The 20839-nt window shown below is 38.8% G+C and overlaps 1 protein-coding gene across 28 annotated transcripts in view; it reads left to right on the top strand.

The window, feature by feature from the left end:
- FARS2 (phenylalanyl-tRNA synthetase 2, mitochondrial) overlaps positions 1 to 20839 on the top strand; it is a 532053-nt gene that overhangs the window by 312257 nt on the left and 198957 nt on the right. For all 28 annotated transcript variants that reach the window (XR_006217506.1, XR_006217507.1, XR_006217508.1 and 25 more), the window contains one exon: positions 12898 to 13058. Coding sequence is in view for 22 of the 28 variants with exons in the window: in XM_042985806.1 (XP_042841740.1) it covers positions 12898 to 13058 (161 nt within the window). In the remaining 6 variants the exon portion in view is untranslated. The remainder of the gene's footprint in view (positions 1 to 12897; positions 13059 to 20839) is intronic.

Raw genomic sequence — 20839 nt, 5'->3', positions numbered from 1 at the left:
CAAACTGTTGTCCACAGCAGCTGCGTCATGGTACATTCCAGCAGCAATGTACAAGGGATCCAGTTCATTTACATCCCTGTTGATGCTTGTTTTATGAGTTTTTCGTTTGTTTGTATTATAGCCAGCCTAGTAGATATGAAGTGGTATCTCACTGTGGTTTTGGTTTATATTTCCCGAATGACTAATGATGTGGAACATATTTTCATGTGCCTGTGGGCTATTTGTATAACTTCTCTGGAGAAATATCTCTGTAAATCTTTTGCCCATTTTTTTTCTTTTTTTCTTTGTAACGTTTATTTATTTTTGAGAGAGAGAGTGCACAAGCAGGGGAGGGGCAGAAAGACAGGGAGAGAGTCCTAAGTAGGCTCTGTGCTGTTAGTTCAGAGCACAACGTGGGATTCTTTCCCACAAACTGTGGGACTTAATGAGCTGAAATCAAGAGTCAGACACTTAACCGACTGAGCCATCCAGGTGCCCCTCTTTTGCGCATTTTTCAACTGGGTTTTTGTATCTGTTGTTGAGTTGTAGGAGTTCCTTAGATATCCTGGATAATAGACCCTTAACAGATATATAATTTGCAAGTCCTTTCTCTAATTCAGTGAGTTGTCTTTCCACTCTCCCCTCTTTTTAATTTTAAATTTTTTTTTAAAAATTAGTTTTTTGAGCTGTTTTAGGTTCACAGCAAACTTGAGAGTAAGGTACAGAGATTTACCATATACCCTCTGCCCCCTCACATGCACAGCCTCACCAATCATCAACATGTGCCACCAGAGTGCTGCATTTTTTACAACTGATGAACCTACAATTACACATTATTATCACCCCAAATTCATTGTTTACTTTAGGGTTCACTCTTGGGGTTGTACATTCCTGGGTTTGGAAAAATGTATAATGACGTGTATCCATCATTATAGTGTCATATAAAGTATTTTCATTGCCCTAAAAGTTCTCTCTACTTCTTGCCCGCCCCCCCACCAAATTCTCTCAAATTCCTTATCTTCTGGCATTGTCTGACAAAAGTCTAATTATATTATGTAACCTTCTTTATGTGGCTCCATACTAGCGATGAAGGTACATGGGCTTCACTTGTCTTAGTGCAGCTTAAATACTGTGTGTTTGTGTACAGATCTGTGTCACAGTCAACAATTGCCCATTCTCAGCCTTTTCTCAGGTTGGTGATACAACCTTTTCTGTGTGGCACAGTGATTTTTCTAAGGACTTTGGGGATGGAGGTTTGAGTGGTATCTCCACCCACCCCACCCCCAATGCCTTCCACAGATAGCACAGATGTCCTACGCCTTCAGAGGCATGGTGTTGAGCAATAGCAGCCAGTTTTAATCTTCCCTCAGTGCTCTTTGTTTCCCATCCTGATGCATGGCTAGCGTAGCCGCTGTCTTCTCTGACATGCTTCATGCTCACAGGGGCTTTGCTTTGGAGGGGCCAGACCAGAGGCTGTGTGTGGAGGCTTGTGCACTGCTCTGGTTCCTCTCTTACTAGTGCTTCTCTTTCTGCGGCTGTTGAGGCAGAGCCTGGAGGGCCATCTGCTGTAGAAGGGACAGTGTATGGGATTAGGTGCTTTTAGGCTCTAAGGTCCACTTGGTTTCTCCATGTTCACACTGATGACTTCTTACTGCCCTCTTCTCAGTTGCCGTTCTACTCCTCCTCATCTTTTCCTTTCCCTCCTTTTAACTTCCCCATCTCTGGGCTCCTGTCTCATGTTATTTTGCTTCTATATATAGACTGACCTTCTTAGAATGATTTTCAGCACCGACAACAAAAACAAAATCTTTTCCTGTGTGGGTTGCTCCATTCAGCACAAAGTCGTGTTAATCAGAACACCTAATTCCTTCCCATTCTGAATATTCTGTTTAAGTGAGGATGTTTCCCTACAGTCAGCTTTCTGCTTTGGGGGCTCTAGTTTACTAGAACTCTCTAGTATTAGAATAGGGAAAAAAATATACTGTCTTAAAACCCTGTCAGCCCTTGAGCACCTGGCAACAAATTATAGCTGGGGAGTGCCAAAGACCTGAAAATTAGACCTGCCTTGGCTGACAGTATCTTTAAGTATCTAGTTATTTATGGCTCACTTCCTTCCATAAAGAATTTGAAGTACCATATAAAAGTATGTACAAGAGGAGAAAATAAATAGTTGAGATAATCAGGACAAAGAGGAAATAAGACTAAGAAGATAAAACTGGGCCAAGAGTCACACAGAGAAATGTACCCTGAACACTTGTACAGTTGTGGAGGTGACCTGCAAGGTTGGTTCTAAGCATCTGTGGGGCCAAAGTAAGGAGAGAATTATGGTCAATTATGTAACTCATGGTATCCTTAAAATGAAAAACAACCCAGTTGTTCAGGGGAAAGAAGTGTTTGCCATTTCCATCTTCTTAGATCTGAGGTCAGTTCATTTAATGATGTCTCCTGGGGCAGACTATGTGGTACAGAGATCAGCATCCTGGACAGGTATGCCTGGTGCCTTACTAATGGCATTGCCAGCTAGCCCAATTCAGGGGACAATTCAAAAGAAGCTGTTCTAGGTGGGACCAAAACTAAGTGTTTCAAAGGTACAATTTGGTACAGCTCTGCAAAGAGATGCCACATCCTTTCTTGCAGCACTCCACAGTGATGGTCACAAGTAGTCTTTTCGATAAGAATGATTACGAGACTCAAAGTGCAGCAGAAGGAAGCTGGAGGCCAGCTGCTCCCTGTTACTAATGACACTCTAGCCCTCGACCAAGGTGCTTGGGATTGCAGGTGCTTGATGTCATGGCTTCCTCACTGGCCTGTGCATTGGGTCTTCTCAGTAGAGCCAGTCTCCTGTGTTCAGGAGAGGTTCTGCACTTGTCCCCACTGACAGCCAGGTGGAACAGATGCCCCTAAGACCATCACACTGCAGATTTTTGTATATCATCATCTTCCTGAATTCACGTAGCAGTAACCTTTGAAATATTTTCCTTAGGTGTTTTTATGTAGACAGTCATGCCATCTCCAAATAAAGACAATCTGTTCATCTGTTTTTGCTCCCCCTACCCTTCCCCCACCACCCACCATTTCCCCACTAGCTTAGAACTCAGGTTAGTAGAAACAAATAGAGAGAGTGGACATACCTGTCTATCTTCAAGCTGACCCTGAGGGCAAAGCAACTGGTCTTTCATCACTGTGAGTTATATTAGCTGTGGTTCTTGTATTGTGTCATTCATCAGATTAAAGAAATGCCCTGTGTTCTTCATTTCCTGAGAATTTTTATAATGAATGGATGTTGAATTTTTTTCAACTGCTTTTTCTGCATCTACTTTTGCATCTACAATTGCTTTTTCTAATTGTGTGTTGGGTTTTATTTTTTAATCTGCTTATATGATGAATTACATTGATTGATGTTCATATGTTGAGCTAACCTTACATTCCTGGGATAAATCCAGTCCTGACATAGTGTCCCTTGTATGCATTGCTGGATTTAATTTGTTAATATTTTGTAAAAGGTGGTTTGTTTGTTTTCTCATGATGCATATTGGTTTAAAGTTGTCTTTTTTTTGTAATGTCTTTGTCTGGTTTGGTATAAGGGCAATCCTGGTCTCATAAAATTTCCTTATTCTCTATTTCCTGGTAGTGTTTTATAGATTTAGTATTATTTCTTTCTTAACATTGTGATAGAATTCACTTAGTGAAGCCATCTGGCCCCAGAATTTTCTTTGCAAGAAGGTTTTTCTTTTCTTTTCTTTTTTTAATGTTTTATTTATTTTTGAGAGAGAGAGCATGAGCTGAGGAGGGACACAGAGAGAGGGGTACAGCAGATCCAAACTGGGCTCTGCACTGACAGCAGCAAGCCCGATGCGGGGCTTGAACTCGCGAACTGCAAGATCATGGCTTGAGCCAAAGTCAGACACTTAACCAACTGAGCCACCCAGGTGCCCGTGGGAAGGTTCTCAATTATATATTCAGTATTTTAATTGATATAGGTTATCTGTTCTTCTTAATGGGCTTTGGTAGTTTGGGGGTTTTTTTGGGGGGGAATAATTTGTCCATTTTGTATGGATTGTTGAATAGTTGTTGAATTCACCTGCATAAAGTTATTTTATAATATTCTTTCATTATCCTTTTATTACCACTAGGATCTGTCTTTAGTGAGGTCCTATCTTTAATTCCTGACATTGGTAATTTGTACTTTCTCTTTTTCATGTTTTTTCCTAATTTGTCTGGCTAGCAATTTATCCATTTTATTGATATTTCAAAAAAAAAAAAAAACCGCTCAGCTTTTGGTACACCTACATATACAAAGGAACATTATTCAGTCATAAAAAAGAATAAGACCTTGCCATTTGTGACAACATGGATGGGCCCAGAAGGTATTATGCTAAGTGAAATCAGTCAAACAGAGAAAGCTTTTTCTTTTATACAATGACTGAGTAATGTTCCATTGTGTATGTATACCACCTGTTCTTTGTCCATTCATCTATTGATGGATACTTCGGTTGTTTCCTTATCTTGGCTACTGTAAATAATGCTGCAATAAACATACAGATGCTATATATCTTTAATTTTTTGAGGACCCTCCTTACTATACTGTTTCCCACAGTGGCTTCACCAGTTTACATTCCCACCAAGAGTGCACAAAGCTTCCTTTTTTTCACATCCTCATCAAAACTTACTGTTTCTTTTTTGATTCTAGAGAATACCATATGATTTCACTTACATATGAAAACTAAAAAATCAAACAAACAAACAAAAGGTTGAAACATGCCCATAAATACAGAGAACAAGCCAACAGTTGCCAGAGAGGAGGGTGGTGGAAGGATGGGCAAAACAGGCAAGAGGAAGTGGGAGATACAGCCTTCCAGTTCTGGAATAAGTCACAGGGTTAAAGGTACAGCATAGGGAATATAGTCAATGGTATTATAATAGCATTGTATGGTGACATATGGTAGCTACCACAACATACAGAGTGGTGAGCATACCACAAAGTATGGAGTTGTCGAATCGCTATGTTGTACATCTGAAACTAACCTAACATTGTGTGTCAACTGTCCTTCAATTTAAAAAAATTTATTTTAAACCAGTTTTTGGTGTTCATCAATTTTCTCTATTGTTTTTCTTTCCTTTTTTTTTTTTTTTATTTTATCACTTGCACTGCTATATTTAGTTTTTCCTTTGTTTGGCTTAGTTTGTTCTTAATTTTATTTTCTTTTTCTACATTTGTAAGGTAGTAGTTCATTGATTTGACACCTTTCCCCTCTCACATAAGCATTTAATGCTATAGGCTTCTTTTGAATTACAGCTTTAGATTCATTCCATACATTATTTTGTGTTGCATCTTAATTTGTATTCATTTGAATGCATTTTCTAATTTTTCTTGTGATTTTTTTTTCTTTGACTTGGGTTATTTAAAAGTATGTTGTATAATTTCCCAGTATTTGGGAATGTCTTTAGATATTTGTATACTCTTGACTTCTGATTTATTTTCTCTTTGGACATAGGACATTCCTTAAATTTAACTCCTTTTAAGTATTTTGAAATTTGTTTTGTGTCTCAGAAAATCATTTATGTTGATGAATGACCCATCTTCTTGAAAAGAATGTGAATTCTGTTGTATGGTGTGCATAATTTTATATTTGACAAAATTAACAACCTGTGATATGTTGGAAATTTTTTAGAAAGTTCTTCACTAAAGATCAGGGCTTTGTTTGTTTGTTTGTTTGTTTTGAGAGAGAGGGGATGCAAGTGAGCAAGGGGCAGAGAGAGAGGAAGAGGAGAGAATCCCAGGAGGGGCAGAAAGGGAGAGAGAGAGAAGTGGGGCTTGAGCTCACCCAAAGCAGGGCTCAACCTCACGAACCATGAGATCATAGCCTGAGCTGAAGTCCGATGCTTAACTGACTGAGCCACCCAGCACCCCTAGACCAGTGCTTCTTAATCTGTATGTATCTTATAGCTAAATATTTGTTTTCCCATTTGTCATTATGATTGCCTTGATACCAAGTGATAAACAGAGATGTTAGTATTTAACTTATTATGAAGCATTTTTCCAGCTGGACCTTGCATATCTAATCTTGAACTTCCATGAATATTCAAGTTCAGCTAGAGTGAATGGGAATCTGTGGAACAATTTTAAGAGTTTTTTTTTATGGTTTAGAAAGACACTGAAAAATAAAAATAAGAACACATATGGCTGTCTTGAAGATGAGTCATTCATTGTCCTATCCTTACACATATCTACTGTGACAATGTCCAGATTTATGTTTTAGAAAGAGACTTGGCAGCACTATCACAGATGGACCAAATAGGGAGACAGACGGTGACTACTTGGGAGTTTCTTGGAATAGTCCAGGTGGGAGATGTTTGTTGAAGGGACAAATCTATAGCTACAATTGGACTAGAATGAAGGGATGGTTTTGAGAGAAATTTTGAGATATAATTTAAAGGTCTATATCTGAAATGAGGTAGTGTTTTAAGTTAGTTTACTCCCAGGTTTCTTCCTTGAGTAACTAGATGGATGATGACCCCATTCATCATGAGGTGGAAAAATAAGATGAAAAGCAGTAGTTGGTTTGGAGAGGGTATTGGATAGCTTTGGCTTAGGACTGTTTTGTTTATACGTTGGATGGGCAATGCGATGAATGATGTGGGGTGGCATGGGCTTTGGGTAAGATGTGATATTAGGACATAATTAATATTCTGGTGTATATGATGTGCTATAGTATAGTGGATTCATCTTATTTTAAGCTTAATTCCTGATCTATGTGAAACCCTATCTAGTTGCTATTCACATCATTCTTATATCTCAGACAAATGAACTTACATCAGCAGTTCAGTTAACCTTAGATTACCCATATGGGAAATGTTTGCAATAGAAAGCACAACCCAGACGATTTAACAAGGGCAATGTCTGGTTATCTCTTGTTGAATAATAAACCACTCCAAACTTAATAGCCTAAGAAAGCCGCCATTTTATTATTCCGTGGTCACAAATTTGGACAGCACACAGTGGAGATAGTTTGTCTTTCATCCGCAATGGCTGGAGCCTTGGGAAGATTAAACAGCTGAGGTGATTTAGAGGGCTAGGGCTGGCACCCTCTTGAGTCTTCTTTACTGACATACCTGCTGTCAGTACCAGGATGGCTTGAAAGCTAGATTCACCTGGGACTGTCCACTAGAGCACCTACACATGATCTTTCTGTGTTACTTCCTTCTCAGAGCATGGCAGCTAGGTTCCAAGAGAGAATGTTCTAGAGAAAGAATTGTGAGAGAGGGTGTGTGGAGAGTGAGCATTCCAAGAAAACCAAGTGTTAGTTGTGTGGCTATTTTGATGTGACCTTGGAAGTCACATAGTATCACTTCCCCCATACTCAATTGGTTGAAGCCATTACAACCCACTGAGATTGAAGAGGAAGGGTAGAAGAAATTTGTGGTTGTTTTTGAAATCCCTACAGATGATAACACTTATTTTCCAACCTTGGAAATGTATTGCCTCTTACAGAATGAAAGAGACCAATTCTGGCTCTAAAAAGAGGACATAGAGATCCATTTTTACTACTCATGATTTTCCTGAAAGTTTGGTCCCAGTGCAACCAAAGAGGAATACTTTGTGCTTCCTATAACCTCTTAAAAATAAACAGAAAACAAATTCCTGTATTTTATCTAGTAACAAAAATCTCTATCAGTCTTTATATAAAAAGGCATGTACTATAAAGACTTCCTACCTTTGTCCTCCATTTGCACAGTTCTTTCCTACCTACCCCTGAATTAAAAATAAATAAATAAAAACACTTAGCATAACACTCTCCAGTTCCATCCACGTTGCTACAAATGGCCAGATTTCATTCTTTCTCATTGCCAAGTAGTATTCCATTGTGTATATAAACCACAACTTCTTTATCCATTCATCAGTTGATGGACATTTAGGCTCTTTCCATAATTTGGCTATGTTGAAAGTGCTGCTATAAACATTGGGGTACAACTGCCCCTATGCAACAGCACTCCTGTATCCCTCAGGTAAATTCCTACCAGTGGTATTTCTGGGTCATAGGGTAGATCTATTTTTAATTTTTTGAGGAACCTCCACACTGTTTTCCAGAATGGCTGCACCAGTTTGGATTCCCACCAACAGTGCAAGAGGGTTCCCGTTTCTCCACATCCTCGCCAGCATCTATAGTCTCCTGATTTGTTCGTTTTAGCCACTCTGACTGACGTGAGGTGGTATCTGAGTGTGGTTTTGATTTGTATTTCCCTGATGAGGAGTGACATTGAGCATCTTTTTGTGTGCCTGTTGGCCATCTGGATGTCTTCTTTAGAGGAGTGTCTCTTCATGTTTTCTGCCCATTTCTTCACTGGATTATTTGTTTTTCGGGTGTGGAGTTTGGTGAGTTCTTTATAGATTTTGGATACTAGCCCTTTGTCCGATATGTCATTTGCAAATATCTTTTCCCATTCCGTTGGTTGCCTTTTAGTTTTGTTGATTGTTTCCTTTGCAGTGCAGAAGGTTTTTATCTTGATGAGGTCCCAATAGTTCATTTTTGCTTTTAATTCCCTTGCCTTTGGAGATGTGTCAAGTAAGAAATTGCTGCGGCTGAGGTCAGACAGAGAAAGACAGATACCATATGTTTTCACTCTTATGTGGATCCTGAGAAACTTAACAGAAGACCATGGGGGAGGGGAAGGAAAAAAAAGTTAGAGAGGGAGAGAGGCAAACCATATGAGACTCTTAAAAACTGAGAATAAACTGAGGGTTGAGGGGGGTGGGAGGGAGAGGAGGGTGGGTGATGAGCATTGAGGAGGGCACCTGTTGGGATGAGCACTGGGTGTTGTTTGGAAACCAATTTGACAATAAGTTTAATATTAAAAATAACAATAATAATAATAATAAAATAATAAAAAAAATAAAAACAGCTGCTGCTTTGAGTTTTTGAAATTGGTTGGAGCCTTTTTATAATAATATTTCATTGTACAGACATAGCATAGTTTATTTAATCATTTCTCTAGTGATGAATATTTGCGTTGTTTACAGTCTTTTGCTTTTATAAACAATACTCCAGGAAGTGGTCTTATACAGTCCTAATTTCCTGTGAGGATACTTTCTAGTAGTTAAAGTAACAAGGTGGTACATGCATCTGTAATTCTGATAGCTACTGGTATACTATGCTCCTTAGGTCAATAGCTTAAAGACTCAATTGTGAACCTACCAGCAATATAGAGAGTGCTTGTTTTCCCTTGGCTTTGCTCTCAAGTATGGAATCAGATGTATTTATTTTTGCCAATCTGGTATATAAAATCTGATAACTTTGTGAATTTTCATCTTTTATTTTTCTTAAGCTTTCATTTGCTTAAGGGTAATTTTTCTTTCCTTTCTGTGAATGTCTTCATATTCTTGGTCCATTTAAAAAATTAGAAGGGGCGCCTGGGTGGCTCAGTCACTTGAACATCTGACTTTGGCTCAGGTCATGATCTTGCGGTTCATGAGTTCAAGCCCTGCATCAGGCTCTGTGCTGACAGGTTGGAGCCTGCTTTGGATTCTGTGTCTCCCTTCTCTCTCTCTGCCCTTCCCCTGCTCATACTCTGTCTCTCTCTCAAATATAAATTAATTTTTTTCAACTTTAAAAATTAGATTGTTGCTTATTTTCTTACCTACTTTTAGGGGCTCTATTCGTGTTTTTGCTTTAGAAACAGTTTCAGGGGATGGGGAACTGAGGGTAACAGATGAAAGGAGCATAACACACTAAAAAAATTACTAGATATTAAATAAAGTCAAATACCCTAAATAAGCAGTAGTTACTGTATAGTAAGAAATATCTGTTACTCCTTATTCAGTTACAGATATTAGGCTCTAGGTGGTTGGTTATATCTAAAAGAATGATAATAAAATTGAAAAGATTAAAGAAAAAGCCTCAGTCACAAAGCAGCATTAACCTTGCTACCTATATTTATTATTATTTTTTTACTTGAAACAACTAACAATTATAGGAAAATGTTTTGAAGTTTTAAAACTATTACCCATTATAATTCTTGAACATCATGTTTTGTTTTTTGTTTTTTCACATTACAACCCTCACTTGGACCTATATTAAATAGTGGTATCACAGTACATATTCATGTTATCATAAATATTTTTCATAATTTCTTATAGTCTGTCACTCAATAAATCTGTATTTTATAATTACAATTTTTAATGATTTCATTAAAATGCAGTATATTTTGTAAGCCATTCCCTAATTTGGGCCACTTAGGTTGTTTCCATGTTTTTGCTCTTATAAAGTAATACTGCTGAATATCTTCTTTCATTTATATTTTTCTTTTGTTGAATTATTTCTTTAGGATCAATTCCTGAGTAGAATCATAATAATAATAAGTATGAACATTCTTAAGGATCTTTACATGTATATGTTGTTTCCAAATTGTAAGAATACCTAGTGTAACCCCCCAATGAATGAGGACAGTGGAACCACACGATGCAGAATGTACTGGAACCACATCAGCAGGACTGCCATTTTTTCTTTCATTTTAAAAAAATAAAAATTCTTGGGGCGCCTGAGTGGCTCAGTTGGTTGAACATCTGACTCCTGATTTAGGCTCAGGTCATGATCTCACAGTTCATGAGTTCAAGCCCTGTATCAGACTCTGCACTGACAGTGTGATGCCTCCTTGGGACTCTCTCTCTCTCCCTCCTCTGCTCATGCTCGCTCTCTCTCTGTCTCTCAAAATAAATAAATAAAAACTTAAGGAAATAAAAATTCTTCTTTAAGTAGATTTTAAAAGTCTATCATGGTTATATTAAATTTCATGTCTTTAATTAGTCACCAACCTATTTTTCAAGTCTCATGAATCAGTATGAATTATTCTAAACTATTTTGCCTCACTCTTCAATTGCTCTCTTAGGCATGTGACCACTGGGTCAGGGGTTGTGCATAATGTTCATGATCCCACTGTCTGTGAGATTGAATACCCCACTTCCCTCTATCTCACCTGAGTGTTCATTTTTGTTCAGGAACAGGTGTACTCAGCGAACCACTGGCTTTTCTTTCTCATACATCTTCCCTTTCGCTACTGATCCATTTTCTCTCTTAGTATCTTTTTCTTTTGTGATCTCATTTTGATTATTTTAATTCATTCAGCTTTTAAACAAACCATTTGAAAAGGCTCATACTTCTGCCTGGCTTCTTTTACACATTTATCCTTGTTGTTTTATTTATAAATGATGGTGGTGGGAGCACCTAGCCAGAAATGGATCCTTTCTGCAATGTCCTATCTGCCTCAAACCTTCTGTGTTTCCATAATGCACTCCTAACGCTTCTGTGCTACACTGCTACCCCTCTGCTATTTGAAGACGTTCCTTCAGTCTGGAATTTTCTTTTACCTTTCTCCACATTTTGGATGTGTATTAGTTTTGTGGGGTTTTTTGTTGTTATTGTTTGCTTGTTTTTTTATTTTTTGCCTGGTAACAAATTAATGTCATACTTATTAGATTAAAACCACACAAATTTATTATGTCAGTTTCCTTGCATCAGAAGTCCAGGCACAGGTTGGCTGGGGCCTCTGCTCAGTGTCTTCACAGGTAGAAATCAAGGGGTCAGCACGGCTATGTGCTCTTCTGGAGTTCTGGTCCTCCTCTCAGCCCATTCACCCTGTTGGGAGAATTCATTTCCTTATGATTGTAGGAATTAGGGTCCCACTTATTGCTGACAGCCAGGGCTTCCCCCAACTTTTAGAGGCCTCCCTCAGGTCCTAGCCACGTGGCCCTCTCGCTGCGTGTCAGCTCACTTTTCCTGGGCCAGCAGGAGAGTCTCTCTGGTTTGCTCAGATGAACTTCAATATAAAGTAACTAATCACAGGGCTGAAATCCCATTCTGTTCCCAGGGCCACCGCACTCAAAGGGAGAGATTTACACAGGGCATGTATGACGGGAGTAAAATCTTGAGGCCATTGCAGCCTGCCCAGGATCCAGACACCCTTAGTGTCCAGTTGAAATTATGTTCCTTTCATGAGCCCTTTCCATAAGCTTTTCAAGTAGTATGACTTGCTCTCTTGCCTTCTTCACACAGCAGGTCTATGTCTTTGGTCTTAGTCTGCTTCAGGTAAGTGAAATAAACCCTTTGAGTTCATAGCATTGCTGTACTGTGAACAACACACTTTACCTTTGGATTGAGTGGTACTAAATAAACGTTCCACCTTGGCTTGCTTGATCTCCATCCATTATTGAGGTAGCTCTTACTAAGGGTAAAAGTTGTTTTAACAAAATTGAGGGATTTTTCTGAATATTAACAGTCCGTTATGGCACACTTCCAACATACCCACCCATTTAGTAAGCCACATAGGGACAGAGACCATCTTTTTTCTCTCTCTCTACACATAGTAGGCTAAATTTGAATCAGGGCAAATAAAGATTACAGGAAAATTGTTTTTCAGAGGCAGGAAGGCGGGCTTAAAGTGCTTGGAATATAATAAAAAATGAAAGGCAACATTGGAGGCAGTGTGACTCCAGAGTGCCTCAGGCAGGGAAGTGAGGAATGTGGGGAGCGCAAGAAATGTAAAACTTATGGATGGGCTTATGGATGTCTCTCCCCAGTGCCTTACCTGCTAGTAGGCTCACAACCAGTGTTACTGGTTATTTACCCACAAGTAGGAAAGTAGGATGCACCTGTGAAGTCTTTATATATTTAAAAAAAATGTTTTGTTTGTTTGTTTGTTTGTTTTAGAGATAGAGAGTTCGTGAGCAGGGGAACGGGGCAGAGGGAGAGATCTTACGTAGGCTCCATGCTCAGCATGAAGCTTGATGCGGGACTTGACCCCACAACCACAAGACAATGACCTGAGCCGAAACCAAGAGTTGGACACTCAACCGACTGAACCACCCAGGCACCCTGTAGTCTTCATATTTTTTAAATCAGTTGTGTTTTGCTTTCCTAATTGTAGCTGGTGCTCAAGATCAGATCGGTTGGGCTTTTGGCCTGGGATTGGAAAGACTGGCCATGATCCTCTATGACATCCCTGATATCCGCCTCTTCTGGAGTGAGGATGAGCGTTTCCTGAAGCAGTTCCGCGTGTCAGATATCAACCAGAAGGTGAAATTTCAGGTAACATGACTTGTAAGAATCAATTATTAATTATAATAATGATTTTCAAGAATTGAAGGAGTCATGCACTTGAAAAGAAACTTGTTGAATTTAAAAATAATGTGAATTTGTGGGGCGCCTGGGTAGCCCAGTCGGTTGAGCGTCCGACTTTGGCTCAGGTCATGATCTCACAGTTCGTGAGTTCAAGCCCCGCATTGGGCTCTGTGCTGACAGCTCAGAGCCTGGAGCCTGCTTCGGATTTTGTGTCTCCTTCTCTCTGCCCCTTCCCCGCTCATGCTCTGTCTCTCTCTGTCTCTCAAAAATGAATAAACGTTAAAAAAAAAAAAAAATAATGTGCATTTGAAAAGAAGTTTTAAATAGAGGTCCATAAACACAGGAATTCATGAACCATCGGAAGCTGTATACGGAAGAAAAAAAAGATTTACGAAGCTTTTAGTCTGAGCACAGAACCAACTTTGGGCTTTGTTAATGACCATTTTAATCATTATGAAATAGCCATCTTAAAGTTCAGTTTTTCTGATACTAGTATAGACACACTGGCTTTCTTGTGATTAGTGTTTGTCATGTGTGTCTTTTTCATCCTTGTATTTTCACTCTATGTTCTTAAAAGTGTCTCTTGAACGTTGTGTAGAACTGGGCCTTTTTATTTCATTGGAGTGTTGAATACATCTTACAGTTACTATAATTACATGGGATATTCTTGGGCTTAATTCTGTCATTTTTTATTTCTTCCCTCATTTCCCCCTTCTTTTCTTCATTTCTTTATTTGGAAACTGAGAGTTTGTGTTTTTTGGTTTGTTTGTTTTTACATTCCATTTTATTACTCCTGTTATTATTTAGTTTCACCATTTTGTATTATTTTTAAGTGGCTGTTCTAGATTACGATATACATAATTAATGCATCACCCTTTACCATCAGTAGCTATTACACAACTTCATGAGACATTAAATATCCTTCAACAGTGTCATTTTTTTACTCCCCTGATTTTTATATTATTATTGTTATTTTATTTCTCCATGTATTATAATCCCACAGTAGTTGCTCTGTTTGCTTCAAATAGCCAGTTGTCTTTTTAAAGAGATTTAAAACGATATTGTTTTATATCTCCCTTGATACTTACCCCACTGATCATTCCTTTCTGCCGATCTTGGTTTTTCTCTGTGATCATTTCCCTTCGGTCTGGAGAACTTCCTTAAATATTTTCCTGTAATGCAGCATGAATGTGCTCAGTTTGGTTGTTTGGAAATGCCTTTATTTCATTTTTACTTTTTAGGAATATTTTCTTTGATTATAGGTGTCTAGGTTGCCAGTTTGTATGCACACGTGCATGCGCGCGTGTGGGTGTTTGCATGTATTTTCCTTTCAGCTCTTGAAACAGGTCATTTCATTGTCTTATCCTTTTACTCTGGTTTTCAGTGGTTTGCCCTGTATATGATTTTCTGTTTTACAGCTTAGAGTTTCACTGTGTTGGATTTAATGTCTTTTCAACCATCTTTGAAACCCTCATCTAATATCTTTTCCAACAATTATACTCTGTTCTTTCTTTTCTTTTCAGGCTGCAACTACATGTGTGTCAGACCGTTTGAAGTTATGCCTTAGTACTTTGATTCTCAGGGTGTGTTTTTTATTATTGGTTTTTTTTCACTCTGTGCTTTATTTTGGATAGTTTTTATTCCCTTATCTTTGGATTTACCAGCCTTTTCTATCTTGTCCACTTAACCATTAAGCCCCTCCAATGAATTCATATTGTACTTACCAGTTCTACAATTTCTATTTGCTTCTTTTTTAGAGTTTTTATTACTCTGGAGGATTCTTCGTCTTCTCACCCATTTTGTACATTTTACCTTAAATTCTTTAGCATCGTCATGTAGTAGTTATTTTTGTCTTTTTAATTCCAACCATTTTGTTACCTGTTGTTCTCCTTTTATTTTTTTTTTTCTTCTTAGTTATGGGTCACATTTTTCCTGCTTTTTCATGTGTCTCACTTTTATATTGTATATAAAAGAACAAAGAAACCGAAATAGGTAGTATATGTCCTCAGCAAGCCTTGTCCTTTCCCCTGTCAGGCAGCTAAGGTGTGTAGGCCAGATCTCTTCGTTCTAATCAGGAGTTGAACCGCATTTCACATCTGCCATCCCCTTGGTGGTGAGATCTGGCCCTGCAGCAGACTTTGGGATCTATGCACATGAGATGTGATCTCTCTACTTTCCACCAGTTGCCAGCTTCTACCCACTAGTAGCTGCCAAGCAAAAGTATTATGAATGAGGATTGGCTGGCAGTGAGAGCTAGCTAGCCATTCCCCCACTTTCCAGTCTGCCACACCCACCAATGCTTGGCTGAGAAGAGTTTGGCTCATTATTCCTTATTCCAGCAAGGTTTTTTTACCAAAAGCAGGCTAGTTCTGCCCACTCATGCACCAGTAGGGAAAGTATCCATCAATGTCTGTCCCCCAGACAGTAGGACAGTAGAAGGCAGTCTGTTCGATTAGACTTGTGTCCAGATCTCCTCAATATCTTGTATGACAAATAAGATCTCTAAAGTTATTGTTTTCTCATCGCTATAGTGGGGCCTATGGTTTTCTGTGACCTTTTGCCTCCTAACCAGAACTGGAAAATCTCCTATAATTTATTTACATTTTGACTCCATCTTTAATGGCTTTTTAAAAAAATCCTATTTTTTTTTTAAGGAAGCTGTTTTTTTTTTTTTTTTTTTTTTTTTTATTCTAGCACCAAGTCCTTCTAGGTTAATTTGGAATAAAGCTCCATCTGAATGATCAAAAGTAAAACCTGGCTAAGGGTGTAAGTTTTTCTCATTCATATTTTCATTTTTTCAGTCATTTATTTAATTGGCAAATATTGATGGAACACCAGCCAACACTGTACAGAGCAGTGTGCCCAACACTGGAGGGACGCACACAGGTGACTAACACAGATGCTACCATAAGTGAGTGGTTTAGGTCCAATCTTAAGTGCACTTTAACTGTCATCTGTTAGGAGACACCAAGATATCCAGGAATAGACTATGGGTTTCTTGTATTACATGTCATTTTTTGTAATTTCTTTTGCTTTCAGATTTTAAAATCAATGTATGCATACTTGCACTATTATATAACATAAATGGCTGTCTTTGTGTAATAAACTTAAGAATTTCTGATGAGCAGCTAGGATTTGATCACTGAAAAATATAAAATACTTTGTAAATTATAGATCACAGAGAGCTATTTCCTAATTATTCACTTATAATTAGTATTTATTGATTATATTCTGTGTTAGCTCCCTATTGCTGTCACAATGAATTACCACAAATCTAGCAGCTTAAAACAGTGTCCTTTCTTAGTTCCAGAGGTCAGAAATGCAGAACCAGTCTGAGATTGGGCTGAAACAAAGGTGTCAGTGGGGCTGGTTCCTTCTGGTGGCTCAAGGTGGGAGGGAATCTGTTTCCTTGCCTGTGAAAGTTTATAGGGCTGTTCTTATTCTTGGATCATGGTTTCCTCCCACATTGCCTTTTCCCCTCTCCTTCCCTCTCTGGTCACATCACCTCTGAAATTTTGTCTTCCTCTTACAAGAAAAGAAAAGGACCCTTGTGATTACATGGAGTCTACCAAGATCATTTAAGATAATTTCCACACCCAAGATCCTTTCTTAATCACATCTGTAAAGTTCTTTTTTTTTTTCATGTTTGTTTATTTATTTTGAGAGAGAGAGAAACAGAGCACGCACAGGGGAAGGACAGACAGGGGGAGAAAGAGAATCCCAAACACGTTCTGCCCTGTCAGCACAGAACCCGATGTGGGGCTCGAACCCCCAAACTGTGAGATCATTGACCTGAACCGACATCAAGAGTCAGATGTTTATTTATTTATTTATTTTTCCAATATATAAAATTTATTGTCAAATTGGTTTCCATACAACACCCAGTGCTCATCCCAAAAGGTACCCTCCTCAATACCCATCACCCACCTCCCCTCCCTCCCACCCCCCATCAACCCTCAGTTTGTTCTCAGTTTTTAAGAGTCTCTTATGCTTGAGAGTCAGATGTTTAATTGACTGAGCCACCCAGGAGCCCCTGTAAAGTTCTTTTTGAATGTAAGGTAACATGTTCCCGGGTTCCAGGGATTGGGACGTGGGCATCTTTGAGGAGCCATTATTCAACTTACCATGTATACCTTTATGTATCCCATTTTCATCATGGAAGGTATGATAGAGCAGATTTTGTGTTTAGATAAGTGTGATGCAGACAGTACCTGAGTGTTAGCAGTTTTTACCTATTGGTGTGGAACAGTCATGTTCATATATATGCAAGGAATGAGACTCATTTTGTCACTTAATATTTTTGGTCTGTCTTCAGAAGAATATTTAACATGATCATAATACTGTGCAAGACTCTTCTCCGAGGGGAGGGGAGGAATGTGGCGGGGGAAGGTCTGCTGGCAGCTATTGAGTACGTGGCTTCTCTGGCTGGGAAACCTGGGAGCCATTTGGGAATTGTATTGTGGAGGGCTGGAAGGAAGGTGACAGAAATTCCTTTTCTTTCATCTCCCTTGAGGCCATCCAAGATTATGTTTTAGGCTCTCAGCTTCTCTGGCATCTTCCTCTGCATAGTCTTATAAATCCATCTATCCATCTCACCATGATGGCTCTCTTCTAGGGACTAACAACGGTCTGATTTGTATCACCCCAAGACCCCCTCTATGCCACTCTTTCCTGAATACCTTCACACCATTGTGTGTGTCTAGTAAGTAAGAAACGCGGGTTATAATGTGATTTTGATTTTTGGTTTCCATTTTACGTGGTTTGAGTTACCTGCTTTGTCTGTTGCGGCTCTCTGTCCCCAACCTGGATCGGTGCTTGAAATAACGTGGATGAACAAGCTGGTGGTTTTATCATACAAGTGTCGTCTCATTCTGCACAAGAGATCTCTGTCCCACACTCCAGCTCCCCTTGCTGGGCTGACTCTGGCATCTGGGCACTGGTTGTGTGTACACCTGCCAATGCCTCTAGGTGAAATTTGCCACTTCAGTGCACTGAGTGGAAAAGTCAGCAAGCCAAGTTTCAGCAATGTTGGTTGTCATGTTTTCACCCCATTAAGGAGTTTTATCGGCTCTCTTTTGTGGGCACAGGCTATACTTATTCGTAATCCTGAATAGTACTTCATACACGTGTCATTGCAGCCAGAACAGGTGAGAATCATGGGCTGCGGTGTGCAAGCCTACTGCACTACACCCTATGTACCCTATGTAAGAGCTAACAACAATCACACTCCATGCTTAACAGTCATTGAGGCCTTACTCTGTGTCCGTTATTCTAAAGACTTAACATGCCTTCGTTTAGTCCTCTTAATAACCTTCTGAGTTTAGGTACTGTTGTTCTTTCCACTTGACAGATGAGGAAACAGTAGCCAAGTGGTCACTGTGTGTTATGTGTTAGCACATGTTTATTCAGGGCTTCGAAGAACCGTTTCCCAAAGTTCTATCCTGAGTGTAAAATCCATAGGTTGATTCTTCACAGCTAAAAGATTTAAATTTTTCTAACAGATCCAAAGATTGGTGTATAGTTTATAGAAAAATAAAGCATTGAGTAAATCATCCAGGTTATTAACTTACTAGTAACTTACTAGTAACACAAGCTGCTTGTGTTAATGCTTCTCAAACTTCAATGTTCAGATGAATCACCCAAGGAACTTATTAAAGCGCAGATTCTGATTTAGTATGGCTAACATGGAGCCTGAGAGTCTGCATTTCTAGCAAATTACCAGACGATGCCGATGCTGTTGATCCATGGACCACATTCTGCAGCTGCGTAATGATGGGCAAAGTCATCTTACTTGTCAGAGCCTCAGCTGCCTCATCAGTAAAATGAGATAATAAAGTAAGATAGTCTGACCAGGTGATTAAACTCACTTCCTCCTCTGATGCATTCTAAATTTCTGTTTAGTATAACTATTACAACAAATTATGATTCCTTTGCACAAAACTTGAAACTCTTCTTCTTGCCTTTGATTTTGTTACCATAAATTTCAGGTGCAGTACTGTAACACTTTTGTTTTTATGACCTGCCAGAGGTCTTCCTGCCTTCTTCTTTGCCTTCTTTTTTCTTCTCTTCCTTCCTTCCTACCTTCCCTTCCCTCCCCTTCCCTTCCTTTCTTTTTTCTCTTCCCTTCTGTCTTTCCTCCCTCCTTTCTTCCTTTCTATCTCCTCTCATTCATTCATTCATTCATTCATTGTATTTGTCAATGAGAGGAGACTGTATAAATAATCTCACATGGTTTAAATGTGTATTTAAACCATGCTCTAGTCAGAGATGTGTTTGTGTACTTTAAGTAATTTATGAAGAGAAGCTGTCAGTACTTAAATTAGAAAACATACAATCCAAGATGTGAAGGATGAGGCTGGATGTACACAAAATGTGGTGCAGGCATCAGCAGGACCTTGACTGTGAAGGTCATCTGTGAGGTCAATCATGGATAGACACCTGAGGGAAAGTGTGTCACAGTTTGTCCTTGCTCTCCCTGTAGTGCCAAGCATCAGCAGGGGATGCTGGGTTATATGAAGACTGGTAGTTTCTAAAGGCTAGGGTTGGCCATTTTCCCTTATTGATGTCTTCCAGCAATCATAGTTCAGTGGCCCACATGTTGTACATTAATTCGTTAAATAGCTTATAATACTTGCCATTTGTTGAGTGCTGTGTACAGGCCACTGGACTAAATATTTTGCTGATTTTATAACTTTCATTAACACAATCTAATGGGGTGAGTACTATAAACTGATTTTATAGGTGATGAAACTGAGGCTTGGAACCACCAAGTAACTCAACCATAAGGACTCTAGTAGTAAGTGACTGAGCTAGGATTTTGTCTGCAGTGGACTCCAGCGAGCTCCTGATACTGAACTAGTGAACTCTGTTGTCCCTAGACCAAAACACTATTCTGGAATCAGTAAGATGAAATTGACAGTTTCTGACATCAAGTTGTTTATAGTCTGGAAGAAGAGACAGAATTATCAAAGATAATAATAAAATAATATAGAAGTACTATAATGGAACATGTAGAATTTTGCTGACACTGACCAATGCATGTGGAGGCTAAAATTTTCTTCTTCCTTTTTTTTTTTTTTAATCCTTTTTTCCTAGTTTAATTCTTGAAATCCCTCCATGTCTCTCCAGAATTGTATTAGGACTTGAGCCTGTGATTACGTGCTAATCTCCATGGCTTGGACTAGCTCCTAGATCTAGTTCTGCTGTCATTATCATAAATGTTGTCTATAGAGACTTAATGAAGGAGGATGCAGACTTTCTTCATTCTGTCCCCAAATAAATCCAGCTGTGAGAATCCCATCAGCTTTGTTGTGCTGCGGTGATATTAATGGATCTCACAGTTTTTCACTATTTCCATGTGCATTTTTTCCTATCTCACATGTATACAGAAAACACATAACTATTGTTCTTTTTCTAAAAAAGGGATATTTATCCCAGAAGAAACTGCAGGCATATCTCACTTCTTGTGCTGCATTTTATTGCAAATCACAGGTATGGAGTATTTTACAAAATAAAGTTTTGTGGCAACCCTGTGTCGAACAAGTCTATTGACTCCATTTTTCCAGTAACGTTTGCTCACTTTGTGTCTCTGTGTCACATATGGGTAATTCTTGCAGTATTTCAAACTTTTTCATTATCATTATATTCCTTAGGTGATCTGTTGATCAATGATCTTTGATGTTACTGATGTAAATGTTTTGGGGCACCACCAACCGCGCCCGTATAAGACAGTGAACTTAATAAAAAAA

Source organism: Panthera tigris, chromosome B2, assembly GCF_018350195.1.
Source record: "Panthera tigris isolate Pti1 chromosome B2, P.tigris_Pti1_mat1.1, whole genome shotgun sequence".
Classification (NCBI taxonomy): domain Eukaryota; kingdom Metazoa; phylum Chordata; class Mammalia; order Carnivora; family Felidae; genus Panthera; species Panthera tigris.
Note: the sequence above shows the minus strand (reverse complement) of the source record. Positions and strands in the feature narration are given on the sequence as shown.